Source organism: Erythrolamprus reginae, chromosome 1, assembly GCF_031021105.1.
Source record: "Erythrolamprus reginae isolate rEryReg1 chromosome 1, rEryReg1.hap1, whole genome shotgun sequence".
Lineage (NCBI taxonomy): Eukaryota > Metazoa > Chordata > Lepidosauria > Squamata > Dipsadidae > Erythrolamprus > Erythrolamprus reginae.
The window spans coordinates 188,820,857-188,838,912 of record NC_091950.1 but is presented as its reverse complement, the minus strand read 5'-3'; the positions used below and the strand labels follow the sequence as shown (position 1 = coordinate 188,838,912).

Genomic DNA, 18,056 nt, shown 5'->3' with positions numbered 1-18,056 from the left:
AAATAATATTTTCTCATGTTGCCCTTGATCTTTCCCCCAACTAACCTCAGATTGTGTCCCCTTGTTCTTGTGTTCACTTTCCTATTAAAAACACTTCCCTCCTGAACCCTATTTAACCCTTTGACATATTTAAATGTTTCGATCATGTCCCCCCTTTTCCTTCTGTCCTCCAGACTATACAGATTGAGTTCATTTAGTCTTGCCTGATACGTTTTATACTTAAGACCTTCCACCATTCTTGTAGCCCGTCTTTGGACCCGTTCAATTTTGTCAATATCTTTTTGTAGGTGAGGTCTCCAGAACTGAACACAGTACTCCAAATGTGATCTCACCAGCGCTCTGTATAAGGGGATCACAATCTCCCTCTTCCTGCTTGTTATACCTCTAGCTATGCAGCCAAGCATCCTACTTGCCTTTCCTACCGCCTGACCACACTGCTCACCCATTTTGAGACTGTCAGAAATCACTACCCCTAAATCCTTCTCTTCTGAAGTTTTTGCTAACACAGAATTGCCAACATCTACACAATACATCAAATTCAGTGGGAAAATTTATTTAAGCCAATAGGCCTTATTTACAATGGAATGAACTGTACTTGGACTGGTATATATGTTGGGAATTGCAGATAAAAATACATTTTAACTTTCAAAGGTAGCTTATAACATTTTTGGTCTATACATCTGTTCCTAATTTATCATCCAAGTTCAATTCCAGTGATCAGATCATTAAGAGGAATAATTGCTAAATGCTGATATAACTGAGAAGACAGAGTGATACCCTGTGAAGATCACTGGATGCTGCCAACTCATTCAGATAAAGTTCCATTGGCATGCCAATGTTACTGTCACTCCAGCATGCATTGTCAAGCACATAAAACTTGTTTGTAAATGTACACATGGGTCAGAAAATGATTTTTTAAAATGATCATTTATGACCATTGCATTTGCAAATGGCCACTGATTGAAGTAGTTGCTAATTGAGAAGTGGGTGTGTACATGAGAAATATCAGCAAAATTTAAAAACTTCACATAAATATAATGTTGTATGTGAATAGAATAGACCAGACCTGAACAGAACAGAACGGTAGAATAACAGAGTTGGAAGGGACATTGGAGGTCTTCTAGTCTAACCCCTTGCTCAGGCAGGAAACGTTACCATTTCAAACAAATGGTTGTCCAATCTTTTCTTTAAAACTTTCAATGTTGGCGAATTCACAACTTCTGGAGGCAAGTTGTTCCACTGGATGCTTGTTGTAACTGTCAGGAGGTTTCTCCTTAGTTCTAAGTTGCTTCTCTTCTTGATTAGTTTCCACCCATTGCTTCCTGTCCTGCCCTCAGGTTCTTTGGAGAATAGCTTACTGTAATTCCCTCTTCTTTGTGGCAATCCCTGAGATATGGGAACAATGCTATCATGTCACCCCTAGTCCTTATTTTCATTAAACTTGATACTGTATACCCAATTTAGCCTCCAATTTTTAATCATCTTGGTTGCTCTTCTCTGCACTCTTTCTACTGTCTCAACATCTTTTTTCCATCGTGGAGACAAAAACTGAATGCAGTATTCCAAGTGTGGCCTTAACAAGGCATTATAAAGTGGTATTAACACTTCACGTGATCTTGATTCTATCCCTCTGTTAATGCAGCCTAGAACTGTGTTGCCTTTTTTTGGCAGCTGTTAAATTTATTAAACATATTGTCTTCCAGTAAGAAATCCTTGCGGTGTTAATAACGGTGGATGCGAACAGATTTGTGTTCTCAGTCACAGAACTGACAATGATGGTCTCGGCTACCGCTGCAAATGCATGTTGGGCTTCGACTTGCACGCTGATGGACGACGCTGCGTTGGTAGGTACTGCCATGGACACATGTTGCATGAATATCCATGGATAATCATGCCAACTATATTTTTCTCTGGTTTTTGCAGAGTGTTCTATTGTCAGATGGAGACGAACATGTCTAAACCTTTAGAATCTTGAAACTAGTGCCATGTGAATGCTCATATGCTTTCTCAAATATCATTTGATTTTCGAATTTGAAAGATGTATAGTCCTAATACTTGCCTCATTCATATCCTAATATCTCGGAAAGGCTAAGAAGGAGATAATGAAACCAGAGCGACTTTTAGACATGTTTTTCCCGGAATTTAATCTAATAAAGTTAGTCAATTGATTTCAGGGGTACTTCAATGTCAATATGTAGCAGCTAAGGTTTCATAACTGACTTTATCCCTTACAGTATTTTTTATCACATTTATTTACCACCTTTCCTCCATCATGGAATAGGATAGAATAACAGAGTTGGAAGGGACCTTGGAGGTCTTCTAGTCCACCCTCCTGCTCAGGCAGAAAACCCTATACAGTGGTACCTCGGTTCTCGAATGCTTTGGTTGTCGTACATTTCGGATACTGAACAAAATTTTCAGCAAAAATTTCCTTCGGTATCCGAACAAAAATTCGGATACCGAACAGCCACAAATTTTTTTGTTCATTATCCGAAATGTTACCGCTGGGGGCGGCTGCAATCCCGGCAGCTTTGGGGGGCTCCTTTCCTCAGTGCTTCGTCTTGTTACAGTACCTGTAGGCAGCTGCACCAACTTTCTCCTTCCTTGCGGTGGCAATGGCGGCGGCTTCCCTTCGAGGAGCAACAGCGCCGGGAACATCACGTGATGAAGGGAAGCCGCCGGAGCCATCTCAGCAGTTGCCACCGCTCCAGCAGCTTCCCTTCATTAAGGGACGTTCCCGGCGCAGTTGCTACTCGAAGGGAAGCTGCCGCCGGTGCCGCCACCGGGAAGGAGAAAGTTGGTGCAGCTGCCTACAGGTAACAAGACAAAGCACTGAGGAAAGGAGCCTCCCGAAGCTGCTGGGATTGCAGCCACCCCCACCCTTCCTGCAGCTTGGAGCGCTTATAGAGCTCCTCAGATTTTTTATCCCATAGGAAATAAAGAAAATAGATTTAATTGGTTCCCAGCGAGTCAACAGGGGCTGGGAACCAATTAAATCCATTTCCATTATTTCCTATGGGATAAATTAATTCGGTACTCGACCAAATCGGTTCTCGACCATACTTCTGGAACGAATTGTGGTCGAGAACCGAGGTACCACTGTACCCTTTCAGACAAATGGTTGTCCAGTTTCTTTTTTTTAAAAAAACCCAGTGTTGGAGAATTCACAACTTCTGGAGACAAGTTGTTCCACTTGTTAATTGTTCTCACCATCAACAAATTTCTCCTTAGTTCTAAGTTGCTTCTCTCCTTGATTAGTTTCCACCCATTGCTTCTTGTCCTGCCCTCAGTTGCTTTGGAGAATAGCTTGACTCCCTCTTCTTTGTGGCAGCTCCTGAGATATCAGAACACTGCTATCATGTCACCCCTATTCCTGCTTTTCATTAAATTTGGAAGTTATAGTAAAGGTTATATCAATAAATATCTTGCAAGTTTCACCATTACCGGTGAAAAAGACTACTCCTTCGTTGGATCCAGAATGGCTGTGTTTTTCTTTTAAAACCCCCCCTCAAAACCTTAAAAGCTTTCCATGCTAGTATAATTTTGGTTCTAAATGAGAATCAATTCAGTTGGTGAAATTCTTATAAACTCATCCCTTTCACCTATAATGTTGATAATATATCTCCTGGGAGATTCTTGCTTGGAAGGATTTAAATTTGATCTTGGGGCCAAAGAACCCGATAGGCACATATCAATGATCAGATACTGAAATAATTTGCTGCATTATGTTCTGTCTGGGTTACTCCAGAAGCCAATACCAACCCAAAAAGAGAAGCCAGACACACTGGTAAAAGGCAAAGGCAGTTTATATAATTCAAGAAAAACACAGGTAACAGAAAATGTCCTTACAAACAGGAAAAACGCTGGAACTTCAAATATATACACGAAGGCAATAGTCCATGAAGCAATACCAGATTCTTGCTGCCAAGACGAAGCTGTAGATAGCAAACATACGCCTCCCACGAGTCTTCCAGACTGCTAGGCCACAAGCCAAGATCACAGACGCTGAGAATCAAAGCAGGTCACCGCAACTCTAATTGATAACACTCCACATGGCTTCAAGGCCTTGCCTGCCTTTTAAACCCTGCTGATGAGGACCACACCCAAACCCAGCTGTTTCTAATTCAATGGTGAAAATATTTCTTTAACTGCTCCTTTCGTTGCTCTGAACGTCTCTGTCTCATGTCAATGACAGCTTGTGCGTCATCACCTAATGACTCCAAGCTACTGGCTGGGGAGAGCCCCCCCCGGGGCTCTCATGCTGTTCTCCTTCATCCCATTCCTGACTCTCCTCTCCCCCGTCCGACTGTTCAGCCCCCTCCTCTGTGCTGTCATCCTCCTCCGGGCATGGAGCCAGCAGAGACGCAGCCGGTCCCTGAGCAGCCTCAGGCTGAACCACAACACATTACATGTCTTTTAGTCTTAGTACTTTGCTTCTCTACATACTCTTCTTTCATTTTTAACTGTTTTTCTCTTCCAGTATGGTGCTTTTACTCTAATCATTGCTTTTTTTGTATTTTTATAATTTTCCTGGAATTAAGCTTTTAAGATGGTTAAAAAGAAACTATTTTAAGTTTGCTGTGATCTTAAAATAAAAGATTTTTTAATTTTTTCCCCCCACAGCTGTGCAGCAGTTTCTGCTCTTCTCCTCCCAGTTCTCTGTGCGTGGAATCCCATTCAATCTTTCCACTCAGGAAGATGTAATAATTCCTGTATCAGGAAGTTCTTCTTACTTTGTGGGAATTGACTTCTGTGCCCAAGAAGACACCATATTTTATTCAGACACCACTAAAGATATAATCTATAAGCAAAAAATTGACGGCACAGGTAATATTTCCTTCCCTTGAACACGAGGAAGAGGGTAACAGCTCTTTATTTAGTAATCAGGAACATGAAAAGTGACCAGCTCGCAGGCAGGTAGTGACTTAGAGGAAAAGCGGCCGAAGCCACACCTTTTATACTTTGTTACCAGCGCTGGGGATTGGTGACAATGTTTCAGGCTTCACGCCAAGGCTTCCTATTGGTTGCGCCCGGAGGTTCCTTATTGGTTGCGCTTGCGGGCTTCTCATTGGTCACACCTGCTCCAATCAGCGATCACATTTATTTTAACAACTTGCAAACATAACAGAAACAGAGTCAATAACGATGTCATTATATTTCCCAATGGTTGTACGTCTATTTTTCTCTAAAATCCATGATTCGGCTGATCTTGTTTTTAAAAAGGGTTTCGCAGCACTGATTACATTATGTTTTGCACATCACACTATGTCATGTTCTCGTCATCTTTATTTGGGTCACTAAATTGTTTGCCAGGATTTACAACTTATAGTGGCTGATTTTATACATCATGCTAAGCTGGAAGTAAGCAGAGCATTTGCAGCTGGCATATTCTGTGAATCAGTGTGTGCAAAAGTTCCATGAAGGAATATCATTGAGTATAAAGTTGGCCCATGGGAGTTGGAAAATAAGAAGTATTATGTATGTTGGCCACCGTAAGCAGAGGTGGGTCTCAGCAGGTTCTGACTAGTTCTGAAGAACCGGTAGCAGAAATTTTGAGTAGTTTGGCGAACCAATAAATACCATCTCTGGTCCTGCTCCCATCTGTTCTCTGCCTCCCGAATCCCAGCTGATTGAGAGGAAACAAGGATTTTGCAGTAACCTTCCCCTGGAGTGGTGTGAGAATGGCGCAGTGATGGGTTGCTACCAGTACGGCCTGGTTGTACGAACTGGTAATGGTGGTGGGAGGCTCCGCCCACCCTGGACACTTTTGTGTGCAAGCATGTGAACTGGTAACAATGGGATACGCAACACATTACTGGAATGGAGATTTTACATTATCCTTCCCCTGCCATGCCCACCAAGCCACGCCAATGGAACAGGTAGTTAAAAAATTTGAAACCCACAATTGACCTTAAGTTATTTATAAAGCGTAAAAATCTAATCAAATCAACCAATCAATCAATAAACAAGCAAACAATCAATCCAACCAACCCACCCACCCACCCACCCACCAACCAACCAACCAGGAAATCCTTCCTGTTCTGGAAGTTTCACTTTCTAAAATCATTGGATCAAACTTGTAATGATTATATAGGAAGAAAAATTGAAAGGTTCCAGCTTCCAACAGACTGTTCCACTTTCTGAACTGTAAGTTAAAGCCTGTTGAGTCCATGTTCAATAAGATAGGGGAAAAAGAGGAAGGGGGAATTCAGTGATTTACCAAGGCAATTTTGAAAAGTACATCTTGAAACAGGTATGTTTTTTATAATTGGAATCTGCCTTATGGGGAACTCTATCATTGACCTCTGAAGTCTGTTTAATCTCCTGGTTGCAATTTTCTGGGAGTTAATGCATACAGAAACCATTTCCTCATCCTAAGCTTTGCTGTTTAGAGAAAGCTGTTTCATTGAAATACAGTGCTTATAATTTATAAATTTGATCTTAGAAATGAAAGCAGAGAAGTACAGTAACTCCTTTTAGTTTTGATACATTGATCTTTCCTAAATATCAGGTAGGGAAGTCCTTGCAGCCAACAGAGTGGAGGGAGTTGAAGATTTGGCTTTCGACTGGATCTCAAAGAATATCTATTGGACAGACTCACGGTATCGGAGTGTTAGCGTTATGAGGCTGGCTGATAAATCAAGACGAGCTATTCTTCAAAATTTGAACAATCCTCGATCAATCGTGATTCATCCAGTTATTGGGTAAGTCTCAAGATCGAACATAGTGTTCAAAAATACAACACAATACAGTCTTCCTGTTATATTATCTCTTCTGAATGAAGGTGATAGAATGTCTGTCTGAAATTCCCCATTCAAAACCTCGCTGTCTGAAGAATGTTTCCATTTAATGCATTAGTTTTTATAAATGCAAGTTGTTGTTTTTTTAAGTGAATATTTGAATAGATTGTTTTCTCCCTCTGTATTCTGAAGGTCAGAAAAGTGCAGCTTGTCATGGGCCCAAAAACAAGCATAATCAGAGTTGGTCTGGACAAAAGCTATATTTGATTTCATATGGAATTAAAGTGCAGTTAATGTGACTATTTCCCATTGGTTTAATACTACACCTTTCCGGTATTTTCATTTATGCACCTTGGAAGCAACAAGCTGCTGTGTCCTAGAGGTGGAACTCTTGCTTCACAATCAGAAGATTGTGAGTTCAATCACAATGTAGGGTCTCCTGCTTTGGGCAGGTGATTGGACTAGATGACCTGTAAGGTCCCTTCCAACTCTGTTAATCTGGAAAGTATATGGGAGGCTATGAGAAGCACAGTCAATGGTTTGGATCAGTGTTTCCCAACCTTGGCAACTTGGAGATATTTGGATTTCAATTCCCAGAATTCCCCAGCCAGCAAATGCTGGCTGGGGAATTCTGGGAGTTGAAGTCCAGATATCTTCAAGTTTATTTATTATTTATTTATTTATTAGATTTGTATGCCGCCCCTCTCCGAAGACTCGGGGCGGCTAACAACAACAAAGAAAACAATGTAACAAATCTAATATTAAAAAGTAATCTAAAAAACCCCAATTTAAGAGACCAATAATACAAACAAGCATACCATGTATAAATTCTATAAGCCTAGGGGGAAGCGAAAAAATTTCAATTCCCCCATGCCTGATGACAGAGGTGGATTTTAAGGAGCTTGCGAAAGGCAAGGAGGGTGGGGGCAACTCTGATATCTGGGGGGAGCTGGTTCCAGAGGGTTGGGGCCGCCACAGAGAAGGCTCTTCTCCTGGGTCCCGCCAAATGACATTGTTTAGTCGATGGGACACGGAGAAGGCCAACTCATTTTAAAAGTTGCCAAGGTTGGGAAACACTGTGTGTTTTCTTGAAAACCTAGCCTCTCTTCTCCCTTCTTAAAAACCTTCTTCTGTTTATACTCCTCCCCATCCCTCATCACCTGTTCTTCTGGCACCGATTCCATAATCCAGCGCAAAACACTAAGTGGTACAAAATCAGCACAAAGGGGGCCATTCAGCAACTTTATCTGTAAAAACCAAGTCATGTTTGTTCTGTGGTTTTCTTCCCCGGGCTGCAAAATAGCTTATTGCTTCAGAAGAGCTGCTGTTATCGTTGCCTTGTTATCAGCATGAATAGTTCCTAGAGAAGAATATGACTGTGCATTTCACTTACCTAAGCTCTAAAGCGCAGTTTTAAGAGGGATTTCAGAAAGCAAAATCTCTGCAGGTTTTATACTCATTGGTTGGGCAGGCAGACCTCATGAGAGACTTAACTGTCTCCTAATATTAGTTACTCGCGGGAATTTTTCTCTCATTCTGGATTAGAAGACAGATTTTTTAAAAAAATATTAAAAGGGATTTTCTTTTTCTTTCTTCCTCTTTTTTGCTCTTCTTTCTCAGAAGGAAATGTAAATCAGTCCAACCAAAGACTGCTTACTCTCGCTAATTAATGGATTGGGATGGGGGAAGATACTCCAACTTGAAGCAATAAACAGTGAAATTTTCTTAATTATTAGCACAAATATTAGAAGTAACTCTGAAGTTTCAGGACTTTTTAAAATGTATCCATGGATGAATATGGTTTGTGTGTTCAGTAAAATTGCGATTACTTTTTATTTATTTATTTATTTATTTATTTATTCATTCATTCATTCATTCATTCATTCGATTTTTATGCCGCCCTTCTCCTTAGACTCAGGGCGGCTTACAACATGTTAGCAATAGCACTTTTTAACAGATCCAGCCTATTGCCCCCACTATCCGGGTCCTCATTTTACCCACCTCGGAAGGATGGAAGGCTGAATCAACCTTGAGCCGGTGGTGAGATTTGAACTGCTGACCTTCAGATCTACAGTCAGCTTCAGTGGCCTGCAGTACAGCACTCTGCCTGCTGTGCCACCCCGGCAGTTGCAGTTACATTTTAATAATTATATAACCATGGATGTAGGAACAAAAATAATGTCTTGAATGGGAACTTAAATATAAAACATACAAGTGAATTTAAAATATTTGTTAAGTGTCTAAACTAGGGGTGTCAAACTGGCAGCCTGCAGACCAGGTGTATCACGTGCAAGCCACACCCACTCCAGCTCTGCAAATAGGAAAAACGTAGCAAAATGTCACATGACAGTAGCTTGATGCCACGAATTTGATACCCTTGTTCTAAACTGTGTCCTATAAAAAAATCTGAATGTAAAAAAGCTGTGCATGCAAAGCTAAAATATAAAAGGTTGTAGAAAATAGCTTTTGTTTTAGGGAATTGGGTATATGTATATATGTCACATGTTTTTTTGCTTAATTTGAAAATTAAGGGAGACTAGGATAGATCTATTTCGGCCTTATTTTGGCCTCATTAGCTAGCCATACCCACTGGGACTTGAACCTGCAACCTTTGCCTTGTAAGGCAGAGAATTATCCCCTAGGCTACAGTATCCAATCCCTTCAGCTCTGCACCAGGGAAGGGTTACATATTTTTGTGTCGCATAACCCTGGTGTATTGAAGGAACATCACAGCTCCTTTTTTGCCTCTCGGCCCAACCCAGGGCCATTTCCAAGGCAGTTAATTTTATTGATAGCTGACAATTCTATCTGTATGTGTCACATGTTTTTTTGCTGAATTTCAAAATTAAGGGAGACTAGGATAGATCTATTTCGGCCTTATTTTGGCCTCATCAGCTAGCCACACCCACTATATGAATATAGAAAAAGTGTATTTATTTTATTTGCAGGAAGGATACCAATATTTGCAGTATTATATGCAACTCTAATGCATTTCCGTTTCCTTTTCAGATACATATTTTGGACAGATTGGTTCCGCCCTGCTAAAATCATGAGAGCCTGGAGTGATGGATCCCATGCCTCACCAATTGTAAACACGACACTAGGATGGCCTAATGGCTTAGCTATTGATTGGAGGTTTGGAAAAATAATAATCAAATAAGTCTTTTTTGAGGAGATGTTCATTACCTGGACACTACAAATAGCAAATGCAACTAGATTGTTATAGTTCTGTTTGAAGGCAGCCAATTATTTTTGTGTAGAATTGAAAAACTTAAAATGAACTTCCAAAATTGAATACTGCAGAATCAGGTTAATTTAGCCCAGATTAAAATAGGGGTGACATTTTAAATTTGTAAAAAGCACATTGTTGATCCAAAAAATTGTAACTTTGTGACATCATTGTTTATTCCAATTTTTTTTTTTGGCCTTAACAGGAGTCATGCTAATCTGCTCCCTGTGTAAGTGTATTTCTCAGGGGAAAATCCTTTAAACAACAAACCCCCCACAACCCTTTAAACCAACTTGACTACCAGAGAGTAAGCTTTACCCTGGGGGGGGGGAACTATTGACCCCCTCAGAGAGGGTCCGCAACTTGGGCGTCCTCCTCGATCCACAGCTGACATTGGAACATCATCTTTCGGCTGTGGCGAGGGGGGCATTTGCCCAGGTTCGCCTGGTGCACCAGTTGCGGCCCTATTTGGACAGGGAGTCATTGCTCACAGTCGCTCATGCCCTCATCACCTCGAGGTTCGATTACTGCAATGCTCTCTTGCAGTAATGGGGCTACCTTTGAAAAGTGTTCGGAAACTTCAGATCGTGCAGAATGCGGCCGCGAGAGCCATCGTGGGGCTTCCTAGATTCGCCCATGTTTCTGCAACACTCCGCGGCCTGCACTGGCTGCCAATCGGTTTCCGGTCACAATTCAAAGTGTTGGTAATGACCTTTAAAGCCCTACATGGCATTGGGCCAGAATACATCCAGAACCGCCTTCTATCGCACGAATCCCAGCGGCCGATAAGGTCCCACAGAGTTGGCCTTCTCCGGGGCCCGTCGACCAAACAATGTCGTTTGGCGGGCCCCAGGGGAAGAGCCTTCTCTGTGGCGGCCCCGGCCCTCTGGAACCAACTCCCCCCAGAGATTAGAACGGCCCCCACCCTCCTTGTCTTTCGCAAATTACTTAAAACCCACCTTTGTCGCCAGGCATGGGGGTGTTAAGTTATCCTTTCCCCCTAGGCTATTACAAGTTATGCATGGTATGTTTGTGTGTATGTTTGGTTTTTTGGGGGGGGTTATAATAAGGGTTTTTTAGTTGTTTTTATTAATTGGATTGTTCATGTTGTTTTACCACTGTTGTTAGCCGCCCCGAGTCTGCGGAGAGGGGCGGCATACAAATCCAATAAATAATAAATAAATAAAATAAATTTTGGAGAATAGAAAACGACGATTTATAAAGAACATTTAATGCCACCTTTTTCTGACTTTTTTTTCTTTAAGATTAACAAAGATTAACTGGGAATGAATTTGGTGCATTAAACCTAAACCAATTTGCTGAGGCGTGTGGATGACATTTCAATAAATATTATCTTTCCTTCCAGTTCCTTAAGGCTTTATTGGGTGGATGCCTTCTTTGATAAAATTGAGCACAGTACTTTTGATGGGTTAAATAGAAGGTCACTTGAACGCATTAGTCAGATGACACATCCATTTGGTCTCACAATCTTTGGAGGTGAGTATGACATGAAAATAGGAAATCTCGAACACTTTACTGTTCTCATTTTTTTCCACTGCACAATAGTTTTCATGAGACTATACATGGCAATACTTTAAAGTTTGGGTTCATTAGTATCTATGCAAGGAGCAGTTTGACTTGATTTGAAAGATATGCATGCAAGTATTTATTATATCTATGTTTTTGCTAATTAAAATAAACTGTATATATGGAATTTTTTTTACATATAACCTTCTGTAATGGATTCACTTTTTATGCATGTTAATATACATGATTGCCTACTGATATAAGCAATCCTTAGGTCGGAAGTCAGGCAGACAAATAGGCAGACAGATTCTGAAATGTATATTCTTTAAACTGCAATTTTCTTATCAACATGCAGCTTGGGATAGATAGACCATGGTATCCTTCTGCGCCGGCTGGAGGGGTTGGGAGTGGGAGGCACTGTTCTTCAGTGGTTCTCCTCCTACCTCTCCGGTCGGTCGCAGTCGGTGTTAGTGGGGGGTCAGAGGTCGACCCCGAGGTTTCTCCCTTGTGGGGTGCCTCAGGGGTCGGTCCTCTCCCCCCTGCTATTTAATATCTACATGAAACCGCTGGGTGAGATCATCCAAGGGCATGGGGTGAGGTATCATCAATATGCCGATGATACCCAGTTGTACATCTCCACCCCATGTCCAGTCAACGAAGCAGTGGAAGTGATGTGCCGGTGCCTGGAGGCTGTTGGGGCCTGGATGGGTGTCAACAAACTCAAACTCAACCCAGACAAGACGGAGTGGCTGTGGGTTTTGCCTCCCAAGGACAATTCTATCTGTCCGTCCATTACCCTGGGGGGGGGGAATTATTGACCCCCTCAGAGAGGGTCCGCAACTTGGGCGTCCTCCTCGATCCACAGCTCACATTAGAAAAATACCTTTCAGCTGTGGCGAGGGGGGCGTTTGCCCAGGTTCGCCTGGTGCGCCAGTTGCGGCCCTATTTGGACCGGGAGTCATTGCTCACAGTCACTCATGCCCTCATCACCTCGAGGCTCGACTACTGTAACGCTCTCTACATGGGGCTACCTTTGAAAAGTGTTCGGAAACTTCAGATCGTGCAGAATGCAGCTGCGAGAGCAATTATGGGCTTCTCCAAGTATGCCCATATCACTCCAACACTCCGCAGTCTGCATTGGCTGCCGATCAGTTTCCGGTCACAATTCAAAGTGTTGGTTATGACCTATAAAGCCCTTAATGGCACCGGACCAGAATATCTTCGGGACCGCCTCCTGCCGCACGAATCCCAGCGACCGGTTAGGTCCCACAGAGTTGGCCTTCTCCGGGTCCCGTCGACTAAACCAGAGGTCCCCAACCTTTTTTGCACCAGGGACCGGCTTTCAGCTAGACCAGTTTTCCATGGCCGGGGGGGGGGGGGGGGGGGGGGGGGAAGCTAGCTGTCAGCGGCGCCGTAAAAGGGGCGATCAAGAGAGGAATGGGTGAATGAATGGACGGAGGGTGGGAAGGAAGGAAGGAAAGAGGGAAGGTACAGGAACAGAAGAAGGGTGCAAAGAAGCAAAGAAAGGTGTGAAAGGGGAGAGTAAGAGAGGAAGGAGTGAAAGAAGGGAATGAGGGAGGAAAGAAGGGAGGAAGGAAAAGGAAAGCAAGAAATGGAGGGAGGAAAGGAAGGGAGGAAAGGAAGGAAGGAAGGAAGAAAGAAGGAAAGAGGGAAGGTACAGGAACAGAGGAAGGAAGCAAGGAAACTTATGAAAGGGGAGAGTAAGAGAGGAAGGACTGGAGGGAGGGAGGGAAGAAGGTAGGAAGGAGAAAGAAAAGAAATAGAGGAAGGAAAGGTAAAAGAGAGAAAGAAAAAGAGAAAGAAAGAAAGAAAGAAAGAAAGAGAAAGAAAGAAAGAAAGAAGGAAAGAAAGGCAACTTCAAAGAAAGGCTCACTGAGCATCTCCCACTCTCTCTCTCTTTCTATCCCTCTTTCTTTCTTTCTCTTCCTTTCTCTCTCTCCTCTTCCTTTATCTCCTCTTTCTCTCCCCCCCTCTCTCCCCCTTTCCCTCTCTCTTTCTCTCTCCCTCTCTTGCTATCTCTCCCCCCTTTCCCTCTCTTTCTCCCTCTCTTTCTCTCTCTCCCCCCTCTCTTTCTCTCTCTCTCCCCCTCTTTCTCTCTCTTCTCACTTTCTCTCTCTTGTTTTCTTTCTGTCTCTTTTGCTTTCTCTCTCTCTCACTCTTTCTCTCTTGTTTTGTTTCTCACGCTCTTTCTCTCTCTTGTTCTCTCTCTCTTGCTATCTCTTTCTCTCCCCCCCTTTCTCTCACTCTCTCTTTCTCACTTTCTCTCTATCTTGCTGTCTGTTGCTTTCACTCACTCTCGTTCTCTCTCCATTCTTCTCAGCGGTGACGCGCGCACGCCCTGCCCGCCTCACATTTGCCGAGAGGACTTTCGCCCCGGGCTCTCAGCAAGGGGGTTTGCATGAGAGACGGGGCCGGCGGAAGGTGATATTCAATGTCGGGGGCGCACGGGCGGTTTTGCGCGCGCTCCCTATCTCCCTGCTAGCCCACTCGGAATACGTATTCAAAATAAGAAAAGCCTTTGCCGGCGAAGGCTTTTCTTATTTTGAATACAGTATTCCGAGTGGGCTAGCAGGGAGATAGGGAGCGCGCGCAAAACCGCCCGTGCGCCCCCGACATTGAATATCACCTTCCGCCGGCCCCGCCTCTCATGCAGCCCCCTTGCTGAGAGCCCGGGGCGAAAGTCCTCTCGGCAAATGTGAGGCGGGCAGGGCGTGCGTTCCGGGTGCGGGAGGAGCTGCGGTGAAAGGCAGGAGGTGGCAGAGGAGCAGAGGGGGCAAATCGGGCGGGCGGTGGGCAGCGCGGAAAGGCCGAGGGGGCCCTGGCGCCGCGGACCGGCTGAAAACCCCCAACGGCCCGGTCCCGGTCCGCGGACCGGCGGTTGGAGACCCCTGGACTAAACAATGTCGTCTGGCGGGACCCAGGGGAAGAGCCTTCTCTGTGGGGGCCCCGACCCTCTGGAACCAGCTCCCCCCTGAGATTAGGATTGCCCCCACCCTCCCTGCCTTTCGTAAACTCCTTAAGACCCACCTTTGCCGTCAGGCATGGGGGAACTAAAACACCTCCCCCTTGCCCATGTTGTTTTGTTGATTGATTGACTGTGTGCCTGTTTTTTATATATACTGTTTTTTATGAGATTATTAATTTCAATTGGAACTGGATGGGTGGGCATTGGATTTGGTATTGTGTACTGTACTGTTTTTTTATTATTGTTGTGAGCCGCCCCGAGTTTGCGGAGAGGGGCGGCATATAAATCCAATAAACCTAACCTAACCATATTAGGAAAGTCCATAAATTATGTGTCTGTTTTGGACCATTGTTTGATGCATTGTGTCCTTTCACTAAAAAAAGAATTTATTTTACATCTCTAGTAAAGAGTACTTTCAAATTTTCATTTCTTTGTGAAACTAATGGGGAGCCAACTAGAGTCTAACCTTCTTCTCAGATGCCATAGGATAACATTGGGGTAAAAAAAAAAACTTATTGGGTGATATAATATTCCTATTTTTCCACTACAGTTTGTATGGCTGAAAATCCCCCCTCTAGTTTCAAGCAGTTGGTTCCAAACTTTTTTGGGCCCATGCCGCACCTAAGCATCTCTAAAATCCTGATGCCCCCCTGGTGACAGATAATTCTTGTTATTCCAAAAGTGAACTCCTACTCATAAGGAGGAACTCTAAAAGTTCCAGTTTTCCCACATTAAAAATCAAATTGCCCCCCTGTGGGGCATGGGGAACCTCTGGTCTAAAGGAAAAATGACTGTGACAATGCAGAAGTTGGTTATTCCCAGTTTTCCTTCCTTAAACAAATGGGTGTATCTGTCCTTCAAGCAAAATAATAACAGTTTTTGTTTTGTTTGGGTTGCAGGTTATGCATACTTTACAGATTGGAGGCTAGGCGGTATAGTTCGAGTTCGAAAATCTGATGGAGGAGAAATGACTGTTATCAGGAGAGGAATCAGTAACATAATGCATGTGAAAGCATACAATGCTCATTCTCAAATAGGTAGGCTTAATTGTCACCCAAAATAAGTATATTTATCTATATATCTGTATGTACAAAAGTTCAGGTAATCCTTGACTTACGACCAATGGAGCCCAACGTTTCTGTTTTTAAGTGAGTTTTGCCCCGTTTCATTTTATGACCTTTCTTGCCACAATTGTTAAATGAATCACTGCAGTTGATAAGTGAGTAACCAAGTTGTTAAGTGAATTTGACTTCCCCATTAACTTTGTCAGAAAGTCACAAGAAAAGTAATTATTTTATTATTTTATTTTATTTTATTTTATTTTATTTTATTTTATTTTATTTTATTTTATTTTATTTTATTTTATTTTATTTTATTTTATTTTATTTTATTTTATTTTATTTTATTTTATTTTATTTTATTTTATTTTATTTTATTTTATTTTATTTTATTTTATTTTATTTTATTTTATTTTATTTTATTTTATTTTATTTTATTTTATTTTATTTTATTTTTAATTAACTTCTAGGTTGCCCAACTCCTAATGGACTCTGGGCGGTGTACAATCATAGACAATGTAATACAATACAAAATAAAGTAATAAATAACACAACAAATACTAAATATAAGCCAGTAAAAAATCCAAATGTCACCTTTATTCAATAACATTAATCTCTCTGGGGTCAGGCTAGTTGTTCTGTGGACCCCAGGCCTGCCAGCAGAACCATGTTTTCACAGTCTTTCAGAAGGCCAGAAGGGTGGGGGCAGTAGCAGTCTCTGGGGGCAGCTGGTTCCATAGAGCTGGAGCCGCCACAGAGAAGGCCCTCCCACATGACTCTGCCAAATGGCATTGTCTAGCTGATGGGACTTGTGTACACATAAGTGGTCATAAATATGAGCCAGGTGCCAAGCATCTGAATTTTGGGCGGCACAGATCGCAAGTGTAAAAAAACCCAGTCGTATTACTGGTCATTGTGATTTTGTAATGGCCACAAAACAAACTTTGCATATGCACAGAGGGTAAAAGAACCCAAGTGGTGGGGTCTGGCTGGGTGGGCGGAGCCTCTTGCTGCCTTTGTGACTGGCTCTCCAACAACTAACAGAGACAAGCGAACTGAGAGCATTTCACCCTTGAAACAAAGACTGATCTAGAGCAGTGTTTCCCAACCTTGGCAACTTGCAAATATTTGGACTTCAACTCCCAGAATTCCCCAGCCAGCATTCACTGGCTGGGGAATTCTGGAGTTGAAGTCCAAATATTTTCAAGTTGCCAAGGTTGGGAAACACTGATCTAGAGGACAGAAGCAGAATGCCACAAACAGAATTCTGAGAGCCAATAGAATTACCTTTCCTTGCTTCTAGGATCTTATAATCTTCAAGAATCTAGAAGCAGAAAAAGATGGTTTTGATTTTATTTTAGCCACTACAATCACATCTTTAAGCAGAAATAATCGATTCCACAAAAAAGCCAAATTATGCATTTCTGCTTTACTTTTTGAACAAAAGACCAGTAATTTAAATGGCACAGAGTAAAAGAATGTAATGATCCAATAGAAAGTCCGACTGTGTAGTGAAGCTTTCTCTCCAATTAATGTGGTGCAATGCTTCAGTGGTGCAGTGGTTAGAGTGCAGTACTGCAAGCTATTTCTGCTGATCACCAGCTGCTAGCAGTATGGCAGATCAAATCTCAGTAGGCTGAAGGTTGACTCAGCCTTCCATCCTTCCAAGGTTGATAAATGAGGACCCAGATTGTTGGGGGCAATATGCATATTCTCTATAAACAGCTTAGAGAGCGCTGTAAAGCATTTTGAAGCAGTATGTAAGTCTAAATGCTATGCCATGCTATAAGGTACACAATATCGCATAGCCTCCTTAGAATGTATGTCACCCTCTCTTTGAAATTAGTGAACATCAAAGGCTTTTAATATAGGTTGTATTATACCCAATACATTGCTTAATTTCTCCTCCAATAAGAAATGAATGAATGAGTGAATTAATGAATGAATATAAGTATGTACGTGTGTATGTGTGTGTGTATGTGGGATGTGCAGCTGAAAAAAAATAATCCATAACAAATCTATAACAAATCCATAACAAATAAGCTATAATTCTGACCTTTCACATTTGGATATTTATTTTTCATGGTATTTCTGAAGGCTCCAACTACTGCAACAGAGCAACAAATCCTAACGGGGACTGCAGCCATTTCTGTTTCCCAGTCCCCAATTTTCAGAGGGTCTGTGGCTGCCCTTATGGAATGAAGCTGAGTTCCAATCAGGTCACCTGTGAGGAAGATCCATCCAACGAGCCCCCCACTTTGCAATGTGGTTCTTATTCTTTTTCTTGTGGCAACGGACGATGCGTGCCCAGGTTCTACCAGTGTGATGGTGTGGATGACTGCCATGACAATACTGATGAACAAAACTGTGGATCCTTAAGTAAGTCTTGAATACAAAACCATATTGTTCAAAAAAATGTGATGGGTATCCAAGTCTGAAAAGCATTGATATTTTTGTGTATATAAACCAATGATGAACACAATAGTTTACCAGACACCCACCTTTTGACATAGTGA

The 18,056-nt window shown here is 42.4% G+C and overlaps 1 protein-coding gene across 2 annotated transcripts in view; it reads left to right on the top strand.

Annotated features, from left to right (window-relative positions):
- The window catches only part of LRP2 (LDL receptor related protein 2), a 179,721-nt gene that overhangs the window by 57,487 nt on the left and 104,178 nt on the right, over window positions 1-18,056 (top strand). For both annotated transcript variants that reach the window (XM_070731728.1, XM_070731727.1), the window contains exons 15-21: window positions 1,704-1,844; window positions 4,624-4,827; window positions 6,512-6,704; window positions 9,750-9,875; window positions 11,336-11,466; window positions 15,382-15,519; window positions 17,638-17,919. In XM_070731728.1, coding sequence (XP_070587829.1) covers window positions 1,704-1,844; window positions 4,624-4,827; window positions 6,512-6,704; window positions 9,750-9,875; window positions 11,336-11,466; window positions 15,382-15,519; window positions 17,638-17,919 — 1,215 coding nt within the window. The remainder of the gene's footprint in view (window positions 1-1,703; window positions 1,845-4,623; window positions 4,828-6,511; window positions 6,705-9,749; window positions 9,876-11,335; window positions 11,467-15,381; window positions 15,520-17,637; window positions 17,920-18,056) is intronic.